Source organism: Solanum stenotomum, chromosome 8 (assembly GCF_019186545.1).
Source record: "Solanum stenotomum isolate F172 chromosome 8, ASM1918654v1, whole genome shotgun sequence".
NCBI classification, from domain to species: domain Eukaryota; kingdom Viridiplantae; phylum Streptophyta; class Magnoliopsida; order Solanales; family Solanaceae; genus Solanum; species Solanum stenotomum.
In genome coordinates this window covers 5,849,378-5,861,203 of record NC_064289.1, presented here as the reverse complement: position 1 = coordinate 5,861,203, position 11,826 = coordinate 5,849,378, and the positions used below count along the sequence as shown (strand labels likewise).

General features: G+C 33.6%; 2 protein-coding genes and 1 non-coding gene across 3 annotated transcripts in view; 1 reads left to right on the top strand and 2 right to left on the bottom strand.

The window, feature by feature from the left end:
- LOC125873050 (mitochondrial import inner membrane translocase subunit TIM8) overlaps positions 1 to 586 on the top strand; it is a 2,413-nt gene extending 1,827 nt beyond the window's left edge. Inside the window, exon 2 of the mRNA XM_049553903.1 lies at positions 148 to 586. Within this exon, the coding sequence (XP_049409860.1) occupies positions 148 to 336 (189 nt within the window). The 3' untranslated portion in view covers positions 337 to 586. The remainder of the gene's footprint in view (positions 1 to 147) is intronic.
- A 514-nt stretch (positions 587 to 1,100) lies between these two features.
- LOC125873048 (probable protein S-acyltransferase 7) lies at positions 1,101 to 7,408 on the bottom strand. The gene is made up of 5 exons (XM_049553900.1): positions 7,193 to 7,408; positions 5,086 to 5,268; positions 3,227 to 3,523; positions 1,888 to 2,121; positions 1,101 to 1,759 (listed from the first exon to the last, which is right to left on the bottom strand). The coding sequence occupies exons 1-5, from the start codon at positions 7,289 to 7,291 to the stop codon at positions 1,247 to 1,249; spliced, it is 1,326 nt and encodes a 441-aa protein (XP_049409857.1). The 5' UTR covers positions 7,292 to 7,408; the 3' UTR covers positions 1,101 to 1,246.
- Positions 7,409 to 9,870: 2,462 nt separating this feature from the next.
- On the bottom strand, positions 9,871 to 9,942 carry TRNAQ-UUG (transfer RNA glutamine (anticodon UUG)). The gene has a single exon. It is a non-coding gene; the product is annotated as a tRNA-Gln (tRNA).
- Between the last annotated feature and the right edge of the window lie 1,884 nt (positions 9,943 to 11,826).

Genomic DNA, 11,826 nt, shown 5'->3' with positions numbered 1-11,826 from the left:
CCCCCCCCCCCCCCCCCGCGGTATTGAGCAATTTATAAAACATCAGTTCTCCAGTTAACTGTTGTGTTTTGCTTTTCTTAGGGTTCTGATATGGTTAAGTGTCTTCATCTCACTAATTTTTGCTCCGCAATTCTTGATTTTCTACAGCAAGAGAAGGAAAGGGCCATGATCAATGAAATGGTTGGAAAGCTTACAAGTGCTTGCTGGGATAAATGTATCACTGGCACACCTGGAAGCAAGTTCAGCTCCAGTGAATCTAACTGTCTATCTAACTGTGCACAACGCTATATGGAAATGAGCCTCATGATTGTCAAACGATTTCAGAGCATGCAGTGAAGAACAATCAGCTGCATAATATGCACACTTCCCATTCCTTTGTGCCAATGAAAACTAAAATGTACACTGTTGATTACTTGGTAGCAATTACAATTCGCAGGAAGGTCTGTTCTCAATACATTTATTGATGTTAGCAGATGGATGCTATCTCTCATTTGGGATTTTTGTAATGTAGATCAATAAATTGATTAGTTGTGTATTTTTTTTGGGGCATGAAATGTCCAAAACATGAATGGAGAATCACTTCTATAGAACTTTCCTGCAAATCAATTAAATTTTGTCACAAAAGTACTCGTCTTTATTTAAATTTAAATAACCTATCTTTGATCTTTATTCCTCTGAATATGATCTAAAACATCGTAGTCCCCCCTCATCCTATCCAACGACCACACAACCGTTACAAATGGAGGGCATTCAAAGTTAACGGAAAGACGTAAAAGGATACCTAATATTGCCTTCATGTTTATAAATTGCCTTGAAGATTCTCTTTCAGTGTTATTGTGAACCATTTTCACCTTTGCAAAAAACTGTGCGTCTCCAGAAAACTTTTCAAGTCGAGGAGCGTGCACATCTAAAGTAAAATGGGGTTACCAAGAGTGGCTATAGATTCCCATATGTGATAACTTGAGGCAATTACCCAAAAAGAGAAGAGAAGTGATGAAGTAGAATAGAATTTGTATCTTCACAATATATCACATATAACAGTTGGAAGCCATTTCTGGTAAGAATTTTTCTCTTTGCAGATTAAGCACATTTCAAAGAGCTTTCAACAAAAGAAAACTAAACGTAGAAGAAAATAGAATTATACACACAACAGCACACCTCCTCAAGGATAACCTGATCCCATCCTCGGACGGGACAGGATCTCCTTTGACTTTGTCAGTTGTTCTACAATAATTTAAACAACATACTATTGCTGATTGTCAATCCGGTAAGCACTATCACTGACAGTCGTCCGATTAGACTCTCCAATTTCAGATGCCATGGCAATTACGTCAGGCGGTATATTCAAAGTTCCACTTCTTCTTCCCCAACTAGAGCGCCTAGGATGTAGGATACTACGCCCTTCAGCCAAGGTGGTGTTGCTTAGCTCTGGGGATGCAGCCAAGAGTTCTTCATCCTTATCTAACTGATTATCATTTCTAGGTTGTTCTTCAAAATCATCAGTTCCTGTTGCAGTCTCATGCCAACCTGGCTTCCTTCCCATTTCTAAGTCGCTCATTGTTTTCTCCAAGTTCGGACTAACAAAACCACCAGCCACTTCACGAGCTGGTATCCCAGGTTCTCTCTGCACTCTCTCCCTGAATTTGTTCCTGGAAGGAGGAATACTGGTGCAGAATATCTCTAAGAAGTTATGGATTACACCTTTGTCAAAAGGATTGACCCGCCGATCATATCGATATCTAAAATTCTCATATGTAGACTGCAAGCAAATAGAAGACTCAAGTGTCAAAAACATCAAGTAATTTAATCCTATAAATCCAAAGGACTTCAAACAAAGAAAAAGGGAAAACATCTGAAACACTGCAGTTGTCAAGAAGAATATATTACCTGGTTTGTGCCAATGAGATAAAGATGGAAGACAGACAAGCCACCAACAAACCAGACTGATATGAATGTATAACCGATCAACACAATGGAGGCAGGAGTCTTGGCCATTGCTTTCCAGATGTTGGTTTGCTCACCATCCATGATCCTTCTAATATAGACCCAGCAGAAGCCATGGACGTACAAGCAAAGAAGGGTTGTTGAGAATACAAACATGAAGAAGAAGCGGTAATTCCTCTGCACCACCAAACAGAATGTAGTTCAATGTAACGGCGGAAACATTTCACTTAGAAATTTTGTATGAAGGTGCTTACAAAAATAGAAGCTATGAATATGATCAGACTAGGAAAATCTTTTCCAACTTAGAGACCTAGATGCCCTTTATCACAAAAAGGGAGATGACCAAGATGTTCTACCAGGATTAAGCGAGGAGAAGATGTGTAGATAACATTGCAAATATCGCTAGAAAAAAATAAAAGAACAGAAAACAAGAGGAGTCGTCCCCCACTCAAATCACTCAATCTTTAATCTTAAATATTTAGCAAGTAGACAATTTTTAAGTTGATATACTTGATCAGTTCTAGGCTTCCTGTTTGACAGGAAAACTATCAAGTATCTTTTTTGCCAATACCCCAAAAAAGAGGATCGTATACTTTAGAAGTTAGAACTAACTTGACTATGAACTGGCTGGTGTTGTTAACCAAAAGAGTGCATGGATGGGAAAAGTTTATGACAGACTGACAGTCGTTCAAGTGCCATTCTAGCTCTAACACCTTTGAAGAGAAGAATTTAATTACCCCAAACATGTTCTTGAGGAGGCTTTATGGATTCAGGATAAACAAAGAGGAGAAATGATAACTGACTGAAATCCTTTTGGGACGACAGGCAAACCCAGCAATGCAGGACCGCTGCTACTCATGAACATAAAATAAACTGTGTATGTTTTAACATGCAGATATCAAATCACTCAGAACACAGAATCCAAGGCATCTTTCAGGCAACAATCAAAGTATGATCCACAAAGGGAAGAATCACAAAATCAATTGATCACAAATCAAATAATGAATAATCATCACAAATTATTGATACATACAGAACTGCCAACAATTGGAGTAACAAAAAATTTCCAAATACTGCCTCCTGAGATATTAAAGAAGTTATGAAAGTAATAAAAATAGGAATATTAAGAGCATGTGTTACTAACAAATTAAGAAAAAATGAGGAAAACCATCTATGCTATGCAAAGATACGTTTTTTGAGAGGAATAAAAACTGAAAAGAGATTAACATATTGTAGTGTCCAACGGCAAAACGTATAAGATCTTTTAGAGATTAGAACTCACCAATCCAATACATTGCCCAACCCAGGGACAGTGATGGTCAAATCGTTCCACGCAGTTATTGCAAATTGAACAGTGAGAACACCGCGGAGGCCTATATAGCATGCAGGTATCACAATATTTGACTTTTACAGTTATTCCATTGACGTTCACGTCCTTGATGCGGGGCAAACGTAATTGTGGAGTTTGACCAGGTCCAGTTTGAATACTTCCTTCAAAGTTCTCTAGCTCTGGAGGATGAGGATTGCGAGGAATAATACCAGGATCTCTTGCAGATGTCAGTAGAAGCAGGACTAAAACCTTTCAAAGAAAAACACATTTATTACGTTCTATTTTGACTCATGAATCTATAATCCCTCTTGGCCATAAAATTGAAGTTCAGGAAACAATCTAATTAATAGTTCCTTTATGTTATAGAAATTAGCAAGAAACATCAAAAATCCTTTACGCACAAAGAATTCTTTTTTCAAACGAAGACACAAGGTCACCTGTATTAACATGATAATAAGGGAAAACCAGAAAGTAAGCTATCCACTTTCGTGTGATATCCAAAGAAATGAAAATAAAACTGCAAGAAACCAGACACAATCTCTAGTGCAGCGAAAAATAAAGGAATATACAAACTTACATCATCACATTGCTCACTATCATATGTCCCAAATAACAGCACTCTTATATTTTCCATCCCCACACCACCCCCACACAACAAGCTTTTTCATCACCATTATATGTTATATCATGGTTAGAGATTTCCTTTTTTCATTGAAATGAACCATGATTAGAAATTTCTGTTCTTTAAAATTACGTAAATCCACCAACAGTCCAACACAATTACAACTAAGGCAAGTTAAAATCTGGCAAATTAGCAACAATTTTCTGTCTTTATTTTATTACTCTATTGAGAATAGATGACATACAAAGACTTTCACTTTTGTTTCTAAAGTAGACTGCAGCGCATCTTCCACTCAATATTAGCCTTACTTAGTGCAGTCGATTTAAAAAGTTGATCCAGAGTGCATTAATTTATGAAACAATATTCATGCTATGCCTTTTTTTCTTCATAATAGTGGTTTATGGGATGCTCTGACCATTTTATATGTTTGACATAATTATTCATGCAATCCACATATCTTATTATAAGTATGTATTCAATCCATATCGCCTGAAATTAATAAGATAATTACAAGGAGAATTCTTGTTAAAAAGAGTTTGTGCATTAATGGATATGGAGTATCTAGGAAAGGGTTAGGTTGGTTGAGCAATGGACTGCCAAACTGAGTCGATTAGCAGAGGCATCTAAACAAACTAGAACTAGCATGTAAACTTAAGCCATTAGGCATGCTCCAGACCACCTACTGATGTTTTACAATGTAAAGAGTAGATACTAGTCAAAAGAACAACATTCCTAGAAGTTTCTCGTCGGATGAAGTTGTGGATTTATCATATTAATCAAGCTACAATGTTAAGCAACGACAAAAGATTTCTCGCAGTTGGATCACAATTAATAAATCATAACAAGCCAGTCTATTTGACAAATTATCAACATTTACAATTAATGTGCAAATGAAACTTGTTTTTGTTCATTATTCACCAAACATACTTTAATTGCCCAACCTGAATGCAAATGCAAGAAAGAAAATGAACAGCTATGTAAACAACACAGTATTTACATAATTAGAAAGAATGTATAGTCAAGTGAGCAGGAGAAACTACTCGTAGAATTCCATTATCCGAAAATGATCAAAAGGCACAATACTTGCTTTGATTCCACCAGCTAAGACAGCCAATATAACCCTAAAATATTTGAAATCATGCTTACAGAATAAAATCTTAGTTGCCAACAAAAAAATATAAGCACTTACATATAGTGTAAAAACAACAGCTACGACCATGATAGACCACCCCCAATGACCAGCAAAGTCATCTACAAGTTTCCTCGCAACAAATACGCAAAACACAGCAACTGGGGCAACTATAAGGAAGATAGTCATAAAGAGTGATCTCACATCAGGCCCAAATATGAACCTTCCTTGAAGACAAAATTTCTGCATAATCAAAAGGAAATACTTAAATTAAAAGAGAATAAGCAAAAATCACGAGATGTGCTGAATAAGACAGCCAAAAATGCAAAAAGAAAAATAATGTCAAAATTTTAGCAACAAACAACAATATAGCTAACTGGAATAACATGCAAACTATACATGTTAGTCTTTATGGCAAAAGGCAATGTCCGTAAAGTTCCAATGTTCCATTAGCAGTAAAATTTTGACTTAATGTATTTGTAGCCTGTAGGTAACTATTTTGTTTTGCAGAAAATTCTGGAAATAGATAGTATAGAACTTCCCTTTATTGGGGTAGCTTATGGTTTTTTCCCCTTCTTTGATAACTTGGGGTAGCTTATGGTTTTTCTTCCTTTCTTTCCCTCCATTCTTTAACAACTTGGGGTAGATTAGTCTCCAAAAGAAAAAACCTGAGGTAGCTTCCATCAAGTCATTTATTTTTTATTTTTTTTATGAGTGTGGTGGCCGCGCCAGCTTTCGCGTACCTTGACTAAATCCACAGGATACCTGCCACCTCACACCCGCAACAAGTACTAGGTAATTTTGTCCACCAGGGGTTGACTGCTAGGGCACACCCTTGGGTGCTTTAATTTTGTTTAGTAGTAATTCTTCTAGATGAGTTGAAGATTTTGGGGTCAACAAGTAATGCCTCAGTGTTTATTCTTTTTTCCTCCATAGAGAGTCGGAAGAATACAGAATCTTGCAACAATTCTGCTTTTCGGACTCTCGTATTTACTTCTGATCCACAGAGAGATTCCTAAGGTTACTGGAACAACTTTTACAACTTTTATTCATTTTACTTTTGATCTTCGGGTTATGGAGACCTCAATTACTACATTAGATACCTGCTACCTACCAACATAGGTATGAGGAAACTTTGTCCACCAAATCTTAGGCAAATGAAAAGAAATCACAAATCATTTTGTCTCTACAGTCTACTTGCATTTGCACCGTAAGTCTAAACATACATGGTTTTTAGACCACTAGAGGCTAGACTACATAATTGGATGCAATTAGAATCATATACTAACACTTACTGACGATGAAACCTTATCACTCAATAATTTGCTACCCTAGCTGCAGGGAATCTTTCCTCAACTAATGCACAACCTAGCAAGATCACCTTCCATCGAATAATGATTTTAAATTTCTTATTTCCATTTCTCAATGAGCTTAATTAGCTCAAACAGACTCTTATCTCAAATCCAAATGGCATGTCATCATAAACCACTGCTGAACCTCATTCCACCACCAAAATAAATTGAAAAAAGGAAACAAAATACTATCTCCTGACTAGTGTATTCTTTCTTACAGGACAAAACTTGAAAAGGTAGATAATAGATATTTAGCAAATGGATTAGCTGTCAGGTGGCACCACCTGAACTTACAGTCTAATGGTGCCAGTTTAAGTATCCAACACAATAAGTATGTGCTCAATTGTCATTGTCCCTTTCCCGTTGCTTAATCTCCTAAGTGACAAAAGAGAATCTAAAAGATGCCAATTGCTTAATGCTTGTGGTTTCCACAGAAATGGTAGAAAATAAAAGGTTAAGAACAGATTACAATACATCAAAAACTTGTTTTTTAAAAGCTAAAACCTACCACGTGAATTACAAAACTAATTCAAAAATATGGACTATGAACAACTAATTCAACAGCCTATTCAACTAATCTGAAAGCGATGCAGATAATGAAATCAAAAGTCTGGTAAATCCAACAATCTCGAGCAATTTAGAGATCAAAATTACAAATCGTTTCCACTAAAACCGAGAATTCAATCATCAAACTCCTACAATAAATTGAGAACAATTTAAGCAGAAAAAAACACAATACCACACTCATAATCATTATAAAACCTAAAATATGCTTAAAAGTAGGATGAGCAAAGGAAATCAAATCGAGTACTTACATTACTGCCTTTCCAGGTCTGATACATCCGGAGAAACGGCGTATTTTCAACTGCGCCACCATCGGAACCCATACTCCTCGGCGGAGCGACTCCATTCATGTCTTTTTTCTCTCTGTAACAGGAAAAAAATTGGGGAAGAAAAAGCTGTACAAATGAATCGGGAAAAGGTCAAATGAAAAGAAAGCAAAAAAGGAATATGAAAAAAAGGCGGCTTTTTATTTGTTTATTTTTTTCTCTCTAACTTTTATTATTACTACTGCTTCACTATTTCTTCTATTTTGGGTTCTTTGCAGGGCAGCGGGGTTTGACTGAAAATCTGGCAAATGGCAAAACGTTGACTGCGTCAGCAGGGCGTCAGATCACGGCGACTCTCCAGTGTATAAAAGCAAATGGACGGTGGTGGTGTTAATGTACAAAAATTTAAATGGAATATTTTAACCTACATACAACCTTTTGTTAATTTGAAAAAATAAATCAAAATATTGTTCGATTGTATATTACTTATTTTTTCACTTTAATTTTAAATTAAATTGAAAAATAGTTCTAATCACTTTTTTGAGCTATACATGAATATTTCAGAGTTTTTGGAGAAACAAATTGCCTTGTTATCATCTCATTTGGTAGTTATGGATAGTTTGAAATAACATTTTTCTTCGCTTTTGGTAAACTCCAAATTAAAGAAACATGAAAATAAAAATACACCACTACTTGTCAAAATTATATTAAACACATTCTCTTTTTAAAACAAAAGGCATCTTCCCTGCTTTGTCCATGCTTGAAATATTTTTATCTTTTTTGAATTAATATATTTTTAGAGTCCATGCTTGAATATATTTTCAAATAAAATGTATATTTAAATGATTAATTTCAAATATCATCTTTAACTAAATCTAAAATATTATTCAAAAATTATACCTAATTGGTGCCCTAATATTACAAAAATTTGAGCATGAGGAGTGAGTGGCAATTGAAATGATTGAAGGCAAGTATTTTTAAATTGTGGAATTAAGTGGGGGACAAATTGTGGAATTGCCGACTCTTTCTCTTTCTGTGGTGTGGCATTGGTGAAAGTTAGACCAATTAAGATTACTTTTTATGAGGAAGTCATAATTAAATAATTGTCACATCATAAACATATGAAAAAATTGGAATCATGAATTTAACCAATATCACAGTAGAATTCGAAGTCCTCCAATTTCAGTTTTATGGTAACACTAATTTGTCACAATTCTAATTTACAAGTACTAATAATAAGATTAAACTTAGAGATTATCAATTTTTTTGAAATAAGTTGAGTTTTCTTCCAAATATGAATTTTAGATATGTCATACGCCTAAAGAGACAGAAAAACAAAGAGATGCATCACTAATCACTTCGAGTAAGTTAATGTTCTTGTTAAGTTATATATCCATCAACTTCGAAATATGAAAATAGATAGTAAAATATCTCATATTTGAATGTGATTTTGAATATGTAAATGAAAAATCAAATTTAAAAAGACAAACTTTGAATTTAATTATAAATCAGACGGTCAAAAAGATTCAAGAGTTAGTTATAAAAGAGTTGATGTTAACAAACTTTATATCCTTAAAACCAAAAAGTAAAAGCTTTTAAGAATTCATTAAAAACCATTTATGATTCAATAATGCTTAAAATCAATTGCCACCGTTAATGGCATCAACTATGCTCTAACAAATTAAGTTAATTTTTTTTAATCCAAAATAAATTATTCATAATTAAATATTAAAGGTCTAAAATCTTCATGACTCGGAATCTAATTAACATAATATAGTTAGATAAATGCAAAAAATAGTTATTGCCGCAATCTACTGTGGGTTTCTGTTTATGAATACATATACTTTTAGCCTAAATTTGGGAATTTTCAATATAGCCATCCATTTGAAGATATAAGTAGTTTACCAACTAATTGGGTATTTGAGTTGACCCAAAATCATATAGGTGTCCCAAGAAAAATTAGAATATTATTAAACAGCACATTTTGTATTAATCAATTAATTTGAATTATTATAATAGATATTAATGTGTGATGCCAACTGCCAACAACCAACGTCAAGTGCCATGCCAACTATACAATTGTGTTTTACTTATTCGTTGTCTCTTATTTTTATTTTTATTTGAAAAATAAAGCGAAGATCCTAAATTGATACATGTAGGAATGTGTGTCATTTACGAATATTTTCTAAGAAAGATAATGCTACTAAAAGTAAAGAGTCTATTTTCGATAGATCTTTGGCTCAAGAAACTAATTTAAAGCAACAAACAGTAACAAAAATAGCAAATTGTAATACAATGAAAAGTACAACAAAACAACAAGTAATAACAAAAATCGAAAGTCAAGAAACTATAAGATTAATACTACGACCACTAATATGAACAGACAACGAGACAAAACATTGCCACCTACATGTATCTTTCTTAAATTTATTTTCTTTTCATGTTTGAAAGCTGAGTCTATCTTTTTTGTTTTTTTGATAACTTAAACCCACAATCTTAAAGTTAGAAGGTGAAAGACGCGGTCTTCGGGTTTTCTTGCCAAATGACTTAACGATGATGAATAAGCAAATGCCAACCCCCATACCAATCAAGTTTGTTGGCCCAACTAGGCGCTGGACTCTTTGGGCCTGGGCTTATCTAAAATAATTTGGGATTTTAAAAAAAGGTCCTACCGGGAGTCGAACCCAGGTCGCTGGATTCAAAGTCCAGAGTGCTAACCACTACACCATAGAACCCGACATGTTGCTGTACTGTAAAAGTCGGATCTAATAGTAATACAAACCAAGTAGCTCCCAAGTTACGAGTTGAGTTGGATTGGGCAGCGGCGCAGCTACATAGACCTAAGAACGATCACTTGAACGCCTTTATCGAAAAATTATATAGTGCAGATAAAACATAACATGGTACATATACGTCAAAATAAAAACAACTTTTTTAGAAATCTAAAATAAAATTTTGAACACTCTTAATTCATAGCATCGTCATCGATATTGAGACATACCCTTTCTGCTAATGAAACACCACTTAGATATTTTTCTAATTGAAATGAAGAAATAAAAAAAAAAATTTATGTTGTAATTACTAAATTGTACTTTCAATTCTCATCGAAAGTCTGGAAAAAAAAAATCACCATGATATAACTTTTGGAATCGAGTTAGTTAGAGCAGATAACCATTTTCTTTACTCAAATATGTCAAAGAAAAAGATAACTAAAGAAAGGAAAAAAGAGATGATAGAAATAATATATATGTGCATATTAATTCACTAATGTTATGTAAAAAAAACCTTGGTGTTTTAAATCCTCACATGTAACAAAAGCTTAATATACCCAACCACAGTGTTAGGCATTTTGGTTGGGAGTGAGGAATAAATTAGCCACGTCGTCTGCATGGCTTCAAAGATAATAGGAAAAATAACATAATTTCGAAGGCATGTATGTAGTGGCTGCTGAAATATATTGAGAGGACACTAGCCATCCCACAAAATCCTAAATTAAAGCTTCGTCCTCTTGTTGTCTCCCATTATTTTTCCTTTTCTAAATGTGAAAAGGTGGATATATACAGGATTAATCTTATCCAAAAAAACATGAAGAAAAGCCAACATGATATAAGATATAGTTCAAGATTTTGATCAATTCATAAAAGGTAGCAAAGTTGTTAAAAATAAAATCAATTTCTCCACATAAATCAATTATATCTCAAAGAAACATACGTATCTCTTCCTTCATCCCTAATATGATTAATTTGGAATTGCCCAAAATGATAGTTTTGATCTCTGTTCTAAATAATCAATTAATTTTGGGCAAAATATGCACCATATCATATCAAAGTATTGTTATAGAACGCTATATATACTACAAGAAAATAGGGAATTTATCGATAATTTCTAGCTAATTCATCACCAAAAAGCTCCTAGCTAGTTCAATTTTTCTTAAATACCATCACTAAATCAAGTTAGCATAAGATTTCAGTTATTTAGTTTGAAAATATTGTCTGTCATTAATTTTTTTATTTTCTAATAGTTAAAATATATACTCAAAACACCATAAATTTTTTTGAAAACTCATATATATCGCGAAAGATCAAGGAAACAACGATAACATTCTTTATAACATATAGTATAAAACCACGAAATTAGATTCATTTAATCATATTACGTACTACACAGATTATTGAAGCAACGTAACCCACCTACAAGACAAGATAAGCCTACTAATAAAGCTTCCAAAGCAAATCATGCTCTAGTGATAATTTTCATCACCTACATACAGTACTGTAGTAAATATATTGTCCTTAAAAAATATATATATTAAGGCAATAGGACTATATGTAATCTGATTCTATAAATTATTATTGCCAAATGGCAAACATTAATTGGTCCTTCCATCATTCCTGGATTGATTTTTTGCTGATTAGGAACACATTTTGTTTTCGGAAAAAAGACATTTCTATATTCAATAACAAATTTAACTTTAAAATATTTTTAGATGTTTGTGAAATAAGTTATAACCACACAAACATCTATGACTTAATTCAAATAACATGTTTTAATGATTTTTTTTTCTTTATAAAACTTATTATCATGTTAAATAACATTACATAAATTGAAACGAAGGGAGC

Bases quoted from the DNA above. Each gene is read 5' to 3' on its own strand.
- LOC125873048 (XM_049553900.1), bottom strand. From the start codon at position 7,291: ATGAATGGAGTCGCTCCGCCGAGGAGTATGGGTTCCGATGGTGGCGCA. The intron at 3,524-5,085 runs GTAAGTGCTTAT...TTTCTTTGAAAG, and splicing joins CTGTTGTTTTTACACTATAT to GTTTTAGTCCTGCTTCTACT. The intron at 2,122-3,226 runs GTGAGTTCTAAT...TTGGTGGTGCAG, and splicing joins TTGGGCAATGTATTGGATTG to AGGAATTACCGCTTCTTCTT.